Raw genomic sequence first — 19,149 nt, 5'->3', positions numbered from 1 at the left:
CTGTTTTCATAGAACCGTATTTACAGGTACCAAATATGATACCAGCTCTTATTAAATTCCTGACCTGGCAATATTAAATGTAAGCACAGCACGTTTGTGTCTTTTTATGAAAGACGCGGGTGCTGAAGAGAGTCTACTGCAGGTGAGGCTGTAGGGTAGACTTGGGTCTGTGTGATTCTCGGCAGTCACACGGCAGGAGCTGGAGTAGATTTCTGCGCCTTTGAAAGGAAGCTGGTGGCCCGCGCTGTCACTCTGCGTGCCGTGTCTTCAGTGTTTCCAGATGCTTCTTGGTGATGGAAGCTCCTTCCGCTGGCCAGGGCGGGCATGACTGGTTCCGGGCATGGCCTCCTGAGGAGGGCACCGAGCCGGCCGTGGGACCTCTGGGAAGCGCCTCAGCCGACTGGGGCACTAAGGACATGCTGGAGGCCTGTCATGGCCGCCCCTGTCTGCGCCCCGATGCAGCCCAGGCATCTCAGCCCCCAGCACTCTGTGCCCCGAAGTTGTATGAATGCTCAGAAAATCTGAACAGTAAAACACTCTGGGTGTAGAGCATTGCTTTGCTTTGGCCAAGTGCAAGGATTGGAGATGAGAACGAGGTGTAAAGTTTCCAGAGGTAGAAATACGCCCACGTGCTGGACTCCCGTTGTTTCTGGGGGCTCTGGTCTTTCTCCCTTGTGGTTGTCCTAAGGTGATGCTTCATTCTCATGGGGCCCACTGGAACCGCTCTCACGTGTCGTCAGACTGTCAGTTAAAAACCAGAGAGCTGCCATCTAACATAACGGTAGCTAACGTGCAAGTTTGTCTTTTAATTTTCAAAACAACCTTAGGCGGTAGGTAACTATTAACGTTACCCCGCTTTACAGATGGCAAAGCCTAAGTTCACAAAGCAAGAGCTAAAACTCATCCTCAAATCCAAGCCTGACGGATTCCGAGGACAGGACCTTCCCCCATGTCGGCGCCGCCTGCAGGCCAGCCTGCCCCACGGTCACCGGCCTCACGCCTGCAGCACACACCTGCGCGCGCACTCACACACACGCCGTCAGACACGTCCCAGCCGGGGCTTCCTGCTTCTCGGGGTCACGTTCCATCGGGGAGCCACGCACGACGGGGACCCCTGTTCTCTGCAGCTTGTGCTGCCCGCCCGGGCCAGGCCTGGAGAACCCACACGTTCTAGAAGCCTTCCCCTTCGTGCCACCCCCGCTGTCGTGTCCCCGCCCACGGTGGGTCGGCAGACACAAATACACTTGAGATCCTAGAGGATCATCCTCTCACAGGTTTTGTTCCGTAACTACGGATGAGAGAGGCCTCGCCCTGGGAACCTGCTTGCTGGCTCTCTTGGCCTTTTGTGTAACTCTGCTGAGACAAAGACGGCCACCCCCAGGAGTTTAATGATTTCTCTTCATGTCATCTAGCATATAGTCACCCACCTGTGGGATTCGGTAGCTGGCTCGGTTATTTCTGTGTCAGAGTGAAGAGATTTCCAAATGAGAACAAGTTCTCTGCCCTGCATTGAGGTTGAGGTTCTACACAAATAGTGTGGATTCTAGGCTGTAAAGTGGTGTATGATAAACGCAAAAATAGAAGCTAGCATAGAACATCTAACTCGTGCACGTTCCTACAGTGCTTGCTCTGTGCCTGGCGCACGTCCTTAATCCAGCCCCGTGAGCTAGCTGGTCTTGCACCCATCTTACAGGGGAGGGACCAAGACACAGACGGGGTCAGACCTGCCCGCGGTCACGTGGCCGGCACGCTTGGCATTTAAACCCAGGCCGCCTGTGGCTCCAGAGCCCGTGGCCTCGACCATGTTACCTTCGTCGTGGACCTAGTAAAAGTGTGAGACCCGAGGGCCTCTGCAGCGGGGGCGGCTCAGGGCCCTCGCTCACAGTTGACGGGGCGAGCGGAGGAGAGCTCTCCTGCGCCCTCCGTGTCCGCGGGTTGGCCGAGCCTGCGCTGCTGGCCCTCCTGCCCGCGTCCAGGCTCAGCGTGCCACACCGGGCACCGGGCAGCTCGGGGGCGGCTGTCCAGCCTCGCTCTCCTCAGGCCTTCCCGGGCCCCTCGCTGATAGTTCAGGCTTCCCTGAAGCCAGCCGGGTGACGGCAGCGCGTGGCTCGGGTGGCGTGTGAGCGGCGGGTCCGGCGTCCCGCCTAGGCTGAGCGGTGCCCTTTGGTGTCCAGGAGAGGAGCATTACAACTGCATCTCCGCGCTGCACAAGTCCATGCGGGGCTCGGACCCGAGCGCCTCCCTCTACTGGCTGGGGCGCATGCTGGAGGGGGGCGAGGACCCGCTGTACGTGGCCCGGCGGCTCGTGAGGTTTGCCAGCGAGGACGTGGGTGAGTGACGGGGGCCCGGGGCCCAGGGCTGCTGCTGCCTGTCGGCCTGGGGGTCTCTTGGCTCCATGTGGGGCAGGTGAGGAGGAGGGGACTCGGTGTGAACACAGCCGCTTATTCCTGGGGGCGGGGGGGGGGAGGGGCGCTCGGGGTGTTTGTCTCCCAAAGTCTCCGCTTTCTGCTTCCTCTGCGGTGGGGACCGCGCAGGAGGACATTCCCCCTCATTCCATCTGCACTTTGCTGCGTGTCACAGATAGTGCGTTTTTTACGAAGTGAAGGTTCGTGGCAACCCAGCGTCAAGTGGGTCTGGCAGCACCCTTTTTCCCACAGCAGCTGCTCCCGTGCTGTCTCTCTCACACTTCGGTAATTCTCGTGACATTTCACACTTCTTCGTCTCCGTTATATTTTTGTCATGGAGATCTGTGATGAGTCATCTTTGATGCCACTGCTACAGAAAGATTGGCTCACTGAAGGCTCAGATGATGGTTAGCATGTTTTTAGCAATGAAGTATTTTTAGACATAATGCTGTTGGTGACGCTAGAGTGTAAACGTAACCTTTATATGCACTGGGAAACCAAAAATTTCATACGACTTGCTTTTATGGAGGTGTTCACTTTTTTGCAGTGGTCTGCAACCAAACCCACAATATCTCTGAGGTGCCTGTGTTGAAATAAAAGGAACATTTTAAATTTGCTTTGCAGTCAGGTGTTCTGGTTCCATCTGACAGCTCCTGAGAAAGAGATGGAAGATTCTGGACACTATTTAAAGAAAACGACTGGAAAGCTTTACCTTTCTTTGGTGTTAGTAAACGTTCTGCTTTTAATGTGTCCATCCTTGTGACTGTCTTCATGGCCTCTGCTCCTTTGTGGGTTGTACGTAGTCTCCTGTTTTTCCTACTAGATGTAGAGTCTTTATCCGTGAGGAGACAGTTCTTGACACTGCAGGGTAACCACTCAGTAAATACCCCCAGTAAGCTAATGAGATCAGATTTTGCTGAGTGGATTTTTTGGTCCAAGTCTGCAGGCGGTGATGGGTCAGGATGGGGTTGTGCGTTATGACTTACACGTGCCTCTGTCTGTGTGTGGCAGGTCTGGCCGACCCGTCTGCATTAACACAAGCAGTCGCTGCCTACCAAGGCTGTCACTTTATAGGCATGCCCGAGTGCGAGGTAAGGGAACCCGCTCTGTCCTTTGCAGGTCGGTCCCTTGCTCTCACGCTGTGTCCCTTGGTGGTCCCTCACTATGGGTACCTGGGCCACTGAAGAAGCTGCGTGGCTTTCTCACTCGCATCTTAGAAGCTTAAGACTCCAGAGAAGGGACCTCGGGTGTCGGCAGGGTCATGTGTTCAAACTGGGGGAGTCCTGAGTGCCAAGGAGGTGCCATGTCAAAGGAGCTGAACAGGATGTCTCTGCAAGTTTACCCACAAACAGAGCAGCTCCTGCTTAGCTTTATATATTCGGGTTTCAAGAAAAATTTTGTAGTAAAACGTTCTTTCAGTTTGAAAAAAAAAAAAGAAAAGAAAAGAAAACGGGTGGTCTGGTTCAGCCTCTCGCCTCAAGCAGGAATGTCTTCTTTCTGTCCTAGGTGATCCAGACTGTGGGCAAAGCGGGGCAGTAAAAGCCTGGGGGTGGGGATGGGGGCGGGGGGGGCTCTTCTCAGAACTAACCAGAGGCGGCGCCTCCGTGACAGTCGTGCCCTCTCGCCCAGGTGCTCCTGGCCCAGTGCGTCGTCTATTTGGCCCGAGCCCCGAAGTCTATCGAGGTGTACAGCGCCTACAGCAACGTCAAGGCCTGCCTGCGGAGCCACCAGGGGCCCCTGCCCCCCGTCCCCCTGCACCTGCGCAACGCGCCCACCAGGCTCATGAAGGATCTAGGCTATGGCCAGGGCTATAAGTACAACCCCGTGTACAGCGAGCCCGTGGGCCAGGACTACCTGCCCGAGGAACTGAGGGGCGTGGATTTCTTTAAGCAGCAGCGGCGGTGCTGACTCGGAGGCGGGGCCGGGGGCGGGGCCCGGCCCGGATCGCCGGGTGGGTGGCCTGGCGGGAGCTACAGCAGGCTGACCTTTCTGACCTTTCGTGCCAGAGGTGTGAGCGGTCCCGGCGGGGACACGATTCCTTCAGCCGAACGCGATTCCTTCAGCCGAACGCGCGGCCTCGAAACTGGGTTCGTTTGCACTCGGTGCGACGTCATGCTCGCGAAACGGTCTGGCGGCTTTGTGCAATGAGTTAACGTCATGAGGGGTTATCTATTTTGTCATAGTATTTAAGTCACAATGTCATTTCAGAAGTCAGTTCTGTAGGGTTTTTTTTCCTTTAAAAAATGTATATTCCGGGTAGTTTCAATTGGTAAAAAAATGTAATTGTGATTTAATACTGCATAGTGTTTTGGGTATTTTTTTTATATGCAAAGGTCTTATGAGCCAATAAAACTATTTCAAAGTACTTCAATTCTTGCCTGGTTTTCCACCTGGGATCCAAGGTACCAATGTCTGTCACCATCTCATTTTAGTAGGTAAACGCTGTGAAAGAAAAATTTTCATAGGTGATGTTGGAAAGTTTGGAAGTCCATGTATCTTTCGAAGATTAACTTTTAACCCATTTTGAAGGATTGTAAATGGCTTCTGAAAGAATCAGCAGCCTGCGGTCCCGGGCCTCCCCACTTCGCCAGACTCTTGAAGCCCCATGTTTCTAAATGACAGATCCGGTTTTGCCTCTGTTTGCTAAAGCTAAATATGCCCCTGCACGCACACACACACATCACACGCACAGATCACACATCACACACATCGCATCACACACATCACACCACACACCACACACACAGATCGCACATCACACGCACAGTCACACACATCACAGATCACACATCACACGCACATCACACACACATCACATCACACCACACGCACAGATCACACATCACATGCAGATCACACACATCACACGCACATCACACACACACCACAGATCGCACACAGATCACACACAGATGACACATCACACGCAGATCACACAACACGCAGATCACACACACACACATCACAGATCACACATCGCACACATCACATCACATCACACACATCACAACACAGCTTCGTTTCCTGTGTATCTACTGCTGATGTAACCAGAAGTGGGGCCCAGCTGCTCACTGTGCAGAAGCCAATAAAGAGGCCAGGTTGGTGGAAAGGAAAGTTTGCTTTATTTTGGATGCCGCCAGCCAGGGTCGGGGGAGGGTGAACTCGTGTCCAAAGGCCGACTCCCCTCTGACAGCCAGTGGGCAAGAGCCTTTATAGACAGCGGGAGGGGGCTCCACGCCGAAACGGCACAGGCAGCCTTGACGGTCATCTTGACATTGGCCACGCGGTGCTCTGACCAGCGTCATCTTGACTGTTTTAAGTACAGTTCGCCTTCGGTTCCAGGGTCAGTCGGTTCCCATTTCCTTGAGGCCAGTTCTCGGAATTGTGGCAGCTTGTGTCATGGCTGCAGCCTGGTCGTCGTGTAGTTCACTTCTTCCACCTGGTGGAGGTTTCAGTGTCTACAAGACGGCTCCCAGGATGTGACTCAGAATGTGATCTGAGGCCCTTGAGGAGGAACTAAAGGGCCTTGACTACGCGGAATGACTAAACTTGTCCTGTCTGACTGCTTTTCTCTGTTTCTGCGTTTTCCCACTTCTCTGATTAAACTTATTCTTTGCCTAAAATTCTTCCACAGACAAAAGGCAGGCAGAGGACACGGGGGGCAGGACCCTAGGGTCCAAGACTGGTTCGGTTTATAGCTAACCTCTTGGGCCAACCACCAGGGTTTTCAAAAGCTTTTACTATTTATCTGTCGGGTTACGGAAGTAATGTGACCCTTGCCAAAAAGGTACGAGAGGAGATGCAGCCAAAACCAGAGGAAAGCACACAGAAAAAAAAATAGTAAAAGTCAACTTTAATTTTTCTGCTCAACAGTAACCACTGCTAGCTTTTCAGTATACGCCTTTGGGGTATTTTTTCCAATGTGTGTGAGAGAATTGGAAGCAACATCACCCGTTTCCTAGCCTGCTTGCTTTTTCTCGCCTCGCCGTGTGATTTGTCAGGTCCTATAATTGGCCTCAGTGGGTGACTTTCAGTGGCTGCACACAGAGCCCCCAGGGGCCACGCGTCCTGCGTGACGCAGAGCACGGGCTGTGACATCGGGCTCCTAAGAACCAGGACCTCGGGCCACTTTCTCCATTGCCTGGACTGCACCGCCCTCGTCCCTTACCTGGACCCTCCCCGCTGCCCTCAAGCCCACCCAGGGAGGGGTCTGATCGCATACCACCAACCCTCCCCCCCCACCTAACCCCCTCACACTCTCGGTATAAAGACGGAGTCCATGCTTTAGTCCACGAGACCGCACCCGCCCACCCGGTGCCCCCCCCACCCCGCTGTGCCGCATCGTTCCCACCTCGCTCGGCCCCTCCCTGCCCTCAGCCCCTGCCCCCAGGTGGTGAAGAGCCGGGGCTCAGATCCGCCTGCCTGGGTGCGAGTCCTGTCTGTGCCACTTCTCCCCTGGGTGGCCTCGGCCACGGTCCTCATCTTTGTTTTCACTCTCCTCATCTGTAGGACGGGGATCAAAATATTACCTGATCGCAGCGGGAATGACCTGCTGAGAACCATGCACGCCGGCCGCGCGTCGTGACTGCTCAGCAAGGGTTGAGAGACGCGCGTTTCTCGTTCTGATCTCACCTCAAACATCACTTCCTCAGGGAGGCCTGTGACCCCTGGGGCCAGCTCAGGCCCCACCCCGTTTGCACACCCACCCCGCCGTGCTCGCACCGCCCGTGCCCTCGTGCTCAGAGCTCAGGGAGCGCTGGTCCCCTTGCTGGATGTCGACGGCTCCCCCTCTGGACCTTCGTCTCCTTCCCCGAGGGGCCGGGCGGAGCCCAGGAGGCCAGCCCGGGGATAGGGAGGGTTGCAGTCTTCCGGGGACGCTTGCCACGTGTGCTGCCTGCTGTTTGTCAGGCACTGTCGGACGTGTTTTACGTGTGTCATCTCAGTTTCCCAGATGACCACCTGAGCCTCGTCTGTGTTGTGTCTAGAAGGGGACTGGCGACTCAGAGAGGCTGAGTGACTGTCCCGGGGCCACAGAGTGGGCTTGAAACCCAGGCAGCCCGAGAGCTCAGCCACCTTGCCTCTGCCGCTCGGACCCCTGTGTGCGTCAGAGCCCAGAATGCTGGTTCCGTCTGTCTGCGGTGGGGCCGAGAATGTGTTTCCGGTAGGTTCCCCGTGAGGCTGCTGCCGCCGATGCGTGCAGACCACACTTGCAGAGCCCCCGCGCCACCCTCCATCAGTGCCCAGGAAGACGTTTCCAGTAGCCAGCGGGCTCCTCTAGATGTGGCTCGAACTGCACTGTTGCCGTTGCACCCCTCCTGCCTCCTACCTGGACACTCATGTATCTTTCCTCTCTGGTTCCAGCCACGTTCGGTGACTCGGGAGGACAAGTCCCCGTGTCACCTGGGCCTGCCCACCTCCTTCTGTCGGGCCCTTCGAACCGCGGCCGCTGCTTGTCCCCAGCGGGGCTGGTTTAAATCATCCACTGCAAGTGGACTCACGTGTGGGGTGCCGGCCAGGCCTCCCCGGGCCGGGGAGGGTCGGCTGACGCCGGAGGGAAAGGCGTCGTTTGGCTGCCCACCGAGGCCCCGCGGTGGCCAGCTGGGCCCTAGGGAACACGGAGGTCTTCCAGCCCCTCGATTTCTGAGCTTCTTGTCCATTGTGATTAACATTTCACTCCCGTTGTAGAGCGCGGGTTTTGTCCACTTGGCTTCTCGCGGAGGAAGGAGAGCCTGCAGCCCGCAGCTTCCCTGCCTGCCCTGCCGCCACCTCCTGACTGTCACACCCCGCGGAAACCAGTATTGTGAAAGCAAGAAGTCTCTCCTTGGGCCGAGGGCTTGGAAGACGGCACGCTCGCCCGTGGGCGTCGGAAGCCCGAGCACGAGCGCGCGGAGGGAGGTACCTGGTTGCCCCCCGGGGCTCGCGCCCGGGCCGCCCGGATCCGGGACGCCTCTGCTTGAGCAAACGGCCGAGTCCCGGCTGGTAATTCGTTACTGAGGGAAGTTACATAACCGGCAGCCTTCTCACTGTCCAACCGTTTCCCGGAGCGGAAAGTATCTCTTCCGTTATCCATCTTTTGAAATCTTGCCTCAAGATCCAGCAAACATGTGCAGGCTTCACTGAACCAGCCGGTTAGCACGGACTGCTTCCCCCCGTGCTGACCTCACGCCTGGCAGCTGCTGCTGCACGGCTTCTGGCCTCGCAGCCTCGGATGATAAGCCTTCCGAGGGCAACCGCGGGAGTGATCGCGGTAACCTCACGGCGCCTGGCTCCTCGGAGGTTTTCGGCAAAAGCGCTTGTTTACTGATTTTCTTGCTGGAGAAGACGGTGACATTTAGGAGACGTGGTTCTGTCTCAGCGGGGCAGGTGCGGACTTTCCCTGGTTCAGGGAGTGGATGTACCGTGTCGGGGGCGTTCTCCCGGCCGCCTCGCTGAGCTGGGAAGCGGCTGGGCGTGGCCGTGTAGGAGATGGTAGGAATTTTCTACTGATGCACTAAAAGCGGGACCACACCCAGGTCCCTTTTGCGGTATCTTTATTGAAGCAATAAACTGATTGCAAAGTCAATGTTTTCTTACCTGTCCATGTTCTAATGAAGTGAAATAAAAAGGATATAATGAACATGCTCAAGGTCATAGTCGTGAGACGGAGTTGGGCGACTTCTGGAATCTCAGAGTATTATTTAGTCTCTCCAAGCCTCAGTCTCCTCATCCCTTGAAGGAGGGTGGGTTACAATAACCTCTAAAAACCCGAGCAGTTGGAGGGTGCGTGGTTTGCGTTCACACCACAAATCCGCCTAAAGGAAACTCCGCGTTTTGCTGGTGAGCCATTCAATTCCAGCCTCCATCCATGATGGGAAAACTAGACTTTGAGACAAAGCCATAGTCCAGCCGGTGGCAGGTCACTTCACTGCCTTGGGCCTCAATTTTCTCAGCTTCAAAGTGAGGATAAGAGAGGCCGCTGGGCCCTCTTTTACTTTGGCAGCCTCATGAAAATCAGGAAAGGTGATGAAGGTGCTGTCTGAAAGGGAGGGGCTGTGACCCTTCTTGCCGTGTATACAGGAGAGGGTCAGGGATCATCGGTGAGTTTTCCGAGGCCTGACGACTGGAAGACAGATGTTTTTCGTTCGCTTGCTGGGCATTCACGCAGGAATGGACGGAACCCCAGCTGGTAAACCGTCCTCCGGTTCTTAGCCTGTTTCTCCCTGCAGACCGGGCTGCGTCCTTCTCGAGGGAGGACAGCCCTGAGGGCACAGGCTGGATGCAGTTCTGCTGCTGCCTGTCACGTGCCCTCTCAGCAGCCACAGCCAAATCTCTCCTCGCCGGTCTGCCCGCACCTCCCCGCTCCTGGGCTAGGACGCCGCGAGCGCGTTGAAACCGCGGAAGACCAGAGGCCGGTTCCCACCCGGAACCTCCTGCGGCCCCTCTGCCAGGTGACCGTCGCAGCCGTACGAAGGCAGAACCGAGAGGGACCGTCCCGGCACAGAGGCTCAGAACTCTCTGCAGCCCTCCTCCCGAGCCAGGCCTGCCCGGAGGCGGCGTCTCCCCCGGGGTGGACGGCCCATCGTCTGGGATTCTGCAGACCCAGCTCTGCCTTCTACGCCAAGGCCACTCAGGTGAGCCTGCCGGCCAGCATAGCCTCCCCGGGGCCCGTGAGAAGTGCAGGAAGCAAAGAATGCAGCATCTCTAAGGGCTGCGCCCAGGAATCGGGGTTGTAACAAGGTCTCCCGGGATTTCTGCACCCACTGCATATGGAGAAACGACGTTCTAAGTTATTCGGGGACACTGGTGTCGTGACACTGGGTGGACACCTAGAATTCTGTGTGCTCGACCCGATCACCCCTCCCCGTGGGAACGTCCTGCTGCCTCAACTCTAAGCGTGTGACGGCAGGGTTGCTGGGAGCGAGACTCCGTCCAGTGGCCTGGTGGGCGCCCCTCCTCCAGGCCCGGCTCCTCCTGGGGCCAGAGAGAAAGGCCTGGGCGCCCCTCTGGTCGTGACGCCCAGGTGTGCCAGTGTGGAAAGCAGGGTGAGGAGATGGCTGAGTCCGAGGACAGCAGCCTGGGCGCGTTCCGGGCCACAGTGCAGGCGTTTCCTGGTCCAGCTGCGCCCCCGGACACACCCCGGCCATCTCGTCAAGCTGCCAGGAGACACCCCGCTTCTTTCCTCTTAACCAGGTGAAGCTGAGTTTCAACGACCTGCAGCAAGAGTTCTGACGACGGCCAGTAGGGCTAAGGAGGGCCGGCAGCCGGGCGGGTGGGGTGTGGGCAGGATGGAGGCTCGGGCCTGACTCAGGCCTTCAGGGTGCAGGGGGCAAAGGGCAGGGGGCACGGCGGCTCTCGAGACCTCACACCCATCCTTCACTGGTAACTTGGGATTTCCAGTTTCCTCTTGAAAAAGCTCCAAATTTATTTTGAAATGGGGGCCAAAAAGAGGGTCTTTGTCTCCGAGAACTGTAACATCTGCTGGGAACATCTTTCTCTGTCATGTTTTGAGATCTCAGTCAAAAGCAGCCAGGGTTGGCTGATGCACCCATCCGGCATCGGTCCCTGTTTCCCCAGGGCCTGTCCACCCAACCCTGCCCTGAGCCCTGACACCCCAATCACTCACCCAGAGGCTCAGAGGGACAGTGAGGGAGGCTTGGGGTGTGGACTCAGGCGCCCTAAGTGTACACTCTGCACCTTGGTCTCCTCACCAGTAAAGCTGAGCCGAGGGTTCTCACTTAGAGGGCAGAGAGGAGTGAGAATAGTAACACTCCAAAGCGCCTGGCACATAGAAGGTGTTCTGTTATAGCTCTCGAAAGACCCCTGGGTGACACCCCTTCCTACTGAAAGTAAAGACTTTTCTTTCTGGTCCTGGCGATTTTCAGAAGCGGCCAGTGTCGTTTGTTTGCTGGGACCAGTCCAGGTGCGATTTTTCCTTCCACCTGGGAAGCCAGGTGTGCCAGACATTCCTCCTTAGGACTTAGTGCTGGGGATCGTTTTCCTTGTGTGGTTACAACATAAATAAATACGTAGAGCCGGGTGGCAGTCTGCTTCAGTCCTGAGATCAGATCACTTGTAGGTAATCAGTGCTGTCTCACAGGCATCGTAGGACAGGAAAGGAATTTCTGAGTTGTTGTTTTTTTAAAAAAAATAAGTTTATTTATTTATTTATTTTTGGCTGCGTTGGGTCTTCGTTGCTGTGTGCGGGCTTCTCACCGCGATGGCCTCTCTTGTTGCGGAGCACGGGCTCTAGGCACGTGGGCTCAGTAGTTGTGGCACACAGGCTTCAGTGGTTGTGGCCTGCGGGCTCTAAAGCGCAGGCTCAGTAGTTGTGGCCTGCGGGCTCTAGGCACATGGGCTCAGTAGTTGTGGCACACGGGCTTCAGTGGTTGTGGCCTGCGGGCTCTACATCACAGGCTCAGTAGTTGCGGTGCACGGGCTTAGTTGCTCCGCGGCATGTGGGATCTTCCCGGAGCAGGGCTCGAACCCGTGTCCCCTGCATTGGCAGGAGGATTCTTAACCACTGCGCCACCAGGGAAGCCCTTCTGAGTTATTTAATCCACTTCCTACGGTAATCGTGCGTCACCAGCTGTCACTCTGCCTGCGTGACAGAGGCTCAGCTCTGGTGCGGAGAGAACCGAGCAAAGTCAGTTATTCTGAGAGACCATTTGTTCTGTCATAACTGTCTCCATCGATACACCTAACAAACACCACTTCCTAATTCAGTCATCCTGATAATACTGCTGCCTGAAACAAACAAACAAAAAAACCGCATTAAAATAAATAACAGAAGGTTATGGTCATGGAGAGTTTAGCCTGAAACCGGCCTCTGCTCAGTAAGTGTGAGATTAACAGAGTTACCCCCTCTTCTGACTGTGCACTGAGTCAAATTCCTACGACACCAGCTAGTTCCGTCCGAGTTTCTACAGGTGTTCTGGGTTCGCTGGAGAAAGGTCCAGAAAGGCCTCCTTTGAACAGGGTGGAGAAGGAAGAAGTGAGGACCAGCCCTTCAGAGACCTCGCGGCATCACGTCTCGACCTAAACCCCTGTGATCACTGGACCTGGTTGCCTCGTTGTATGTTCACTCGTTTATTCATTGAAAGATTGAATGTGTAAGTTCTGGGAATATCAAAATCAGTGAGAGAACTTGCAAGCTAAGTTTATGGCAGGCCAGATGTACTCAAAATGAAAATACTTCTCCATGTAATTGGGGAAGAGTTGGCATTTATATCAGAGAGTAAATCTGCTAGTAATAGGCAGGCTTGGTTCGGCGTCATTTCCTACAAGCAGAATCCATCTTTCTCTCCTTCACGCTCCGGCAGGGCTCATACAGCATCTTCGGTATTAGAGTACTGTTCATGGTCTTGTTTTGTATTTTAGTTGTATTATCAGGATCTGAAGAAGGAACAAAAGTAAGAAAGAAATGGGTCTTTGCCTTCAAGGAGCTTACAATCTACTAGCAGCTTTAAGCCAGGGTCACCAGTGATAATTCAGAGAAGTATCTGGTAAATGTTAAGGGAAGCAACAGGGGTCAAGCGTGCGGGTGAGAACATCGGTGTATCAGGAGAAGATTCGGGAGGAGGAGGCGTATTGACAGGGGACTTGAAGGTTGAGTAGTATTTCCACAGGTACGGGTGTAGAAACCAGCGTTCTGGAACAAGGAAAGGGCAGACAGTTCTGCTTCCATGTAGAGAAGGGTTTCTCAACCGCGGGGGTGGGGGTCACTGCTGACATTTGGGGTCAGATCGTTCTCTGCGAGGGGCTGTCCTGTGCACTGTGGGCCGTGCCCACCTCCCCGCTAGATGCCCCGGCACCTCCCCCGGGAAGATGTCTGCAGATGTTGCCACACGCCCCCGGGGCTGGGGGCAAGACCGCCTCGGTCAAGACCCCTGATGGAGAACGTATACAGACACAGGCAGGTATATGAGGCGGTGTGTTTACATCACTGAGGACAGATGCAGGAGAGAAGCAGCTGACGACCCTGGCTGCCTTTGATTGAGAATCTCAAGAAACGACGGAGGAGGAGGAGGTGCCCCCAGACTTCCGTAGTCTTGCGGACAGAGACCGACTAGGGCCCATTATTTTGTCATTGTCCCCAGAGCCCCGTGTTCTCGTGGCCGCTCTCCCATCAAGCTTGTTCTCAGATCCTCAGCCCTGCAAAGATGTGATCTTCACTCGGACCTCAGTGGTGCCTGAAGACAGTTACTGCTGTAGCAAAAGCATTTTTCTTGTAAAGCACGCCTGATGCTTTAAGGCAACAGGATGTAGCTTAGCCGTAGAATCTCGGGCACTAGTCAGAAGGTCTGTGTGGGCAGAGGACACGGAACCCTCCAGGAACAGCTGCGGATGGTCAGCATGTCTCCTTGGCTCAGACCGGCCCTCTTTCAGGTACAGTAAGTGCTCAGCGCCCTCCAAGTTTGCATGACAACTGCTTGAGAATCTGCCCACGTTTTTACCACTAGAAAATGGAAACACGCCTTGTTGCTTTGTGTTGAAAACTCAAAGCACCACATTCCTCCTGCTCCCCAAGAAAATCCAGTTCTGACCAAATTCCTTACAGCGCGCGACCCTGAGCCCCCAGAACGGCTGCGTGCTCCGCCACCCGCCTCACGGGTCACATTTTTAAAGCCAGCAGCTCGGTGCTCCGTGACCGCCTAGAGGCGTGGGATAGGAGGGTGGGAGGGAGGGAGACGCAAGAGGGAGGAGACATGGGGACATATGTATATGTATAGCTGATTGACTTTGTTGTAAAGCAGAAACTAACACGCCAATGTAAAGCAATTATGCTCCAATAAAGATGTTTAATAAATAAATAAAACAAAGTGAAGAAAACCCAATTATTTAAAATTTAAAAAAAAAAAAAGTAAGCAGGGATTTTTCCCACAACGCTTCAAACTCAAAGTTGAGACGCAGTCGTAGCAGTGAAACTCACTCAGCCTCTTAGGATTAAGCCTGGCGAATCTGTCACTCTGTTTCTGTGCCTGGTAATTCAGGAATGTAAAGAGACTTTATTCGGAGTAGGAGGGAGCAGGATAGGGATAGATTTGCTGAAGACATAGAAACCACGATAAGAGGAGATATGAAATCAACAAGAAAGTAGTTGCCAGGCAACACGCTTGGTTGTCAGAGCGACAGAGCCATCTTCAATAATAACCCACAAGCAATCTTGGGTAGCAGCCCGTAGAGCTCTGAGCTAGAAAGCATCGATGTCAGGAGGGGGTGACAGCAGATACTCTTCCAGAGAACGAAAGCATCCGGCCCCCTCGTTCCGCCCCATAAATATGGACCGTGAGGTAAACACAGGCCCCAGGGGTCTGCGCCTCTGAGGAGGGTGGTGTCCCTGCTACCTGGAACGCTGCGGCTTTTGTTTTCCTTACGGTCGTAACCCCGGCTGTACAGTGTGTTTGCACTCAGCACGGTGAACCGCAGCCACAGACGCACCCTCTCGTCCCCAGTATCTCGCTTTGCAGGCCTGGCGCATTCTTGCGGACTTGATCACCAACGCGTGGCCAGTGGGGCCCAGTCCTGAGAGGGACGGTGCCCAGGCATGAAGATGGCAGGATGTTGGGGTTTGGGGGGAATTTACGGAACGTGGGCCTCATTCATCACTTTTCCAGGTGAGGGATGTGGCCCCCGTGACAGATGTGCCGTTGCCCACAGCCTTTTGCTCTCCGGGTCTGCCCTTCCAAGTAGAGCCTGGCCTCTGTGCTCTGGGTCCTCTGCAGCTGACCTCGTCCTCCCATTTTCCTCCGTAAAAGGACTCCTTGACAGCAAGGACTCTGCCGTGCTCCTTCCTGGTCCCCGGCCGCCGGCACGGTACATTCAAACGTCGCTGCACAGGAGCGCTAAGCCTCCTCCCGACCAGTGACCTTCAAGACAAGCAGTGAGCCGCGGTCAGCACGTCCCATCCCTGCGTGGTCCTGAGTGCGGTACAGGGGCCAAGGGCTCTGCAGGCCAGACTCCAGGCTGAACCCTGGCTCTTTGTGACCCTTGACTTGCCTGATGTCTCTGTCTCTCGGTTCTGTCGTCTGTAAAATGAGGATACCGGTTATACCCAACTCATGAGATTGTCTAGGGGATTAAACAAGCTCATAGCAAGTTTGGAGAAGTTCCCGTCCCGTGCACACTCTGACCCTGTGAAGTGAGACACTACCTCCCTTTCACAGTTTGACCTACGCGGGAATCACATCAAAGCAGAATCTCCCAGGTTACAGGTTGGAACTCGGCAGGACTGTGCCAGCGGGCAGGGTGGGGTGCGTGGGGACGTGGTGGAGGAAGACAGGCCCCGTCCCTCTTCTTTGGGGTTTTCCCACGTGAAACGCTTGATTGCTGGGTTGGTGGTTCTCGGCGATATAAATTAAGCCATCATTCGGCTTTCCCTCACTGGGATTTTCTATGTCAATGCTGATTTTGATTTACTTTTATTTCTTCTAAAAAGCAGCATGCAGAGAAGCCCTAGCAAGAGTTTTATTCGTTGTTGTAACAAAACTGCGGTGGAACGGCTCAGAAAGACAGCGGTTTCCTGTGTAACAGGTCACAGCCTTGCTCAAAATTAGAGGCTTTCTTAACACCCAACAGAGAAGAGCCAGCTAGGGATAGAAAAGCCAAATACTTTATTTGTTGAATATATTTTAAAAATTTTATTGACGTATAGTTGGTTTACAATGTGTTAGTTTCTGCTGCACAGCAGAGTGACTCAGTTATACTGTTCTTTTTCATATTCTTCTCCAGTAGGGTTTATCGCAGGATACTGAAGATAGTTCCCTGTGCTAGGGCCTTGTTGTTTATTTGGGGAATATTTTATCATCACATGTGCACACAAAGCCAATACAGAGCTTCTTTCCTCAAGGGTGGTGCTTTCTCCACAAGGCAAGTTGTCATTCAAAACAGATTTATCACAGGCTCCACACACAATATCAGTATATCCACAAAATGTAAAATTAAGGAAACTCAGAGAGTATACAGACAGAACTCCTCTAGGTCTTTAGAAAGTAGAGGAGAGGGTACCTTGGCAGGGCTGGGACACCCAGAGGGCTGGGAGAATTCTACTTCTTGTTCTGGGTGCTGAATACATGGGTGAGTTCATTTTGTGAAACATTTTTGAGCCGTCCGACTTCAAGATATTGAAGGTACCACGTAAAACACCGGTTAATTCCTAGCAAATGGCATTTATCAAAATACAGACATTTTTCAAAAGCTTAATAAGCTTTCTAAAGTCAAATAAAGGTGATCCCTAGTCAGGAAAGTAGATGGTTACAATGATTACACAAAACAAACATTATCCAAGAGCAGTGAGGAGAATGGATGGTACCGTGTGGATTACCCGTTCCAGGACGACCTGACCCCCACCCCGGGGGCATCGCTGGTCACCTCTCCCTCTGACGATGCTGTTCCTCTGCCTCTGTCCTCAGCTCTCACGCGTTGCGGTGCTGATTTCCTTGTGGTAATTGTCTCCCCAAGTGGATGGCCACCTCCAAGAGAATCACTCCGCCTCGTTTACCCTCTCTCTTCAGCGCCCAGGACGAGGACAGGCACGCACTGGGTTCTCGTTTTCCACCTGACGAATGGCTGGGCGTGCTTTCCCTGTGGGTCCTGTGGAATCGTAGGCCCACATGGATGAACCTCAAAAACATGCTAAGCGGGGCTTCCCCGGCGGCGCAGCGGTCGAGAGTCCGCCTGCCGATGCCGGGGACGTGGGTTCGCGCCCCGGTCCGGGAAGATCCCACGTGCCGCGGAGCGGCTGAGCCCGTGAGCCGTGGCCGCCGAGCCTGCGCGTCCGGAGCCTGTGCTCCGCGACGGGAGAGGCCGCGACAGTGAGAGGCCCGCGTGCCGCAAAAAAAAAAAAAATTTAAAAAATGCTAAGTGAAAAGAGTCAAACGCAAAAAAGCACATATTTTATGATTCCATTTATATAAAATTCTAGAACAAACAAAAGTAATCTATAGTGACATTAAAAGATTGGTACCGCAGCTACCACTGGGTCAGTCTACCAGAGTTATGAACTGGACATAAGCTACCCTAGAGCGGGGATCTTGTTTGGTTCATGGTTGCATCCTTAGGGCCTGGTTCGGAGCTTAGTGCATAATATACGCTAAGAGAACGCAAATTCAATCAATGAATGACTTTGAAATCAGAACAAAGCGAATTCATCTGAACAATCTTAAGAGGTGCTTCATGCTATTGTTGTGGTTCAGTGGAAGATTGTGAATCTTGTTCTAGATTAACAGTAATTCTGGAGTTAATGTATGTTAATTAAAAAACCCACAATGGGGCTTCCCTGGTGGCGCAGTGGTTGAGAGTCCGCCTGCCGATGCAGGGGACGCGGGTTCGTGCCCCGGTCCGGGAGGGTCCCACGTGCCGCGGAGCGGCTGGGCCCGTGAGCCGTGGCCGCCGAGCCTGCGCGTCCGGAGCCTGCGCTCCGCAACGGGAGAGGCCACAACAGTGAGAGGCCCGCGTACCGCAAAAAAAAAAAAAAAAAAAAAAAAAAAAAACCCACAATGGTGAAAAGTCATCAATTTTTGAAAATTAGTTCAGCAGGCAACAACAGCCAGTAGAGTAGGACATAAAATATACTAAGAAATTAATAAGTTTAAAAGGCACGTAAGTCCTTACCTTTTGATATATTTAGGTCATATGAAAGCAATCGAAAATTTTAAGTATCTGCTGTTTTGCATTTATAGAAAACATCTGGGTTTACTTAAAAATGGGAAAATTTTTATCCAGTTTCCTAAATATTTCAGCTAATGTATCAGATTTTCACAGAAGACTAAAAATTTGCGATGCATTTATTCTTTGAAAACTGACTTTTAAAAATATTGTGCAATAATAAAACACTTACATTTCTAATTGACAGGAAACTCTTAGGCCTCTGCTGAAGCAAAAGATCTTACTACCAGAATTTATTATAACAGATTTTACAAAATAAAGGAAGGGCTGTCGCCAGAACTTCCTGAAAAACCTCTTTCAGTAACTTCCTCTTGCTATGCAGGCTGGCTTTTTTTACTTCTCTCTCCTGTGTGCTAGAAAATCACCTGTGTTCCATGACACTTGTGGGAGTTCACGCTACAAATTATCCTTTTTGGCAGAGTAATTTGACAGATTCATTCACTCCACACGCTCTGTCCACACCCTGTAGGCTGGGCTCCTGTCACACCAGCTACTGACTATTTATTCAGGTAGAAAGGGTCTGGTGTCGCAATTCTGTACATGTGATTAGAAAGAACCCTGCAAGAAATGCTTTTACACTTTGTAACCTGTACATGTCTACGAGCCATCGACCTCTCCAAGGTCGAAGTACAACAGATCCTTCCTTAGTCCTGAGTGGTTTTTTAAGTGACAGATTCATCCTCCAGTATATTTCTTATCCCCGACCGATGTACAGCTTTGTGCCGAGATCTCGCCTCTTGGCAGTGACCCTGGAGGGGGACAGGGTGCTGGATTTGTGCCACGATTTTGAGAGTAAAAAGGGCATTGCTAATAGTTCCAATAGAGTCAGTCACACGCTGTTTTGAGCTGGGACGAGGGTCACACATCATAAAGCAGGGCTCGTGTTGAGTGAAGCTGTTTCTGGGCTCTCTGTTCTGTTCTATTTCTGACCATCTTTGCACCAAAACCTGCCCTATGTTATTTCTGCAGCTTTAGGTAAGTCTTGATTCGATTAAGTATGTCTGCCTTTCTGGTTCTTCAAGATTGTCTTTGTTATTCTTGGCCCTTTACATTTCTGTGTAAATATTAGAACCAACTGTCATGTTCCACCAAAAGCGGAACA

General features: G+C 53.3%; 1 protein-coding gene across 10 annotated transcripts in view; it reads left to right on the top strand.

Annotated features, from left to right (window-relative positions):
• The window catches only part of WRNIP1 (WRN helicase interacting protein 1), a 101,582-nt gene that overhangs the window by 9,872 nt on the left and 72,561 nt on the right, over positions 1 to 19,149 (top strand). Inside the window, exons 5-8 of one of the 10 annotated variants that reach the window (XR_009337678.2) lie at positions 2,175 to 2,330; positions 2,581 to 2,690; positions 3,417 to 3,496; positions 4,035 to 4,770. The exons of 2 other annotated variants lie outside the window; for them this stretch is intronic. Coding sequence is in view for 7 of the 8 variants with exons in the window: in XM_059076612.2 (XP_058932595.1) it covers positions 2,175 to 2,330; positions 3,417 to 3,496; positions 4,035 to 4,313 (515 nt within the window). In the remaining variant the exon portion in view is untranslated. Of the gene's footprint in view, positions 1 to 2,174; positions 2,331 to 2,580; positions 2,691 to 2,952; positions 3,113 to 3,416; positions 3,497 to 4,034; positions 4,771 to 13,480; positions 13,642 to 16,792; positions 17,101 to 19,149 lie in introns of those variants that run through there. 7 more of the 10 variants (XM_059076612.2, XM_059076614.2, XM_067006847.1 and 4 more) reach the window with 7 other exon arrangements.

The sequence above is a fragment of the Kogia breviceps genome, chromosome 10 (genome assembly GCF_026419965.1).
Source record: "Kogia breviceps isolate mKogBre1 chromosome 10, mKogBre1 haplotype 1, whole genome shotgun sequence".
NCBI lineage: Eukaryota > Metazoa > Chordata > Mammalia > Artiodactyla > Physeteridae > Kogia > Kogia breviceps.
The sequence above is the reverse complement of the archived record's forward strand: the minus strand, read 5'-3'. Positions and strand labels throughout refer to the sequence as shown.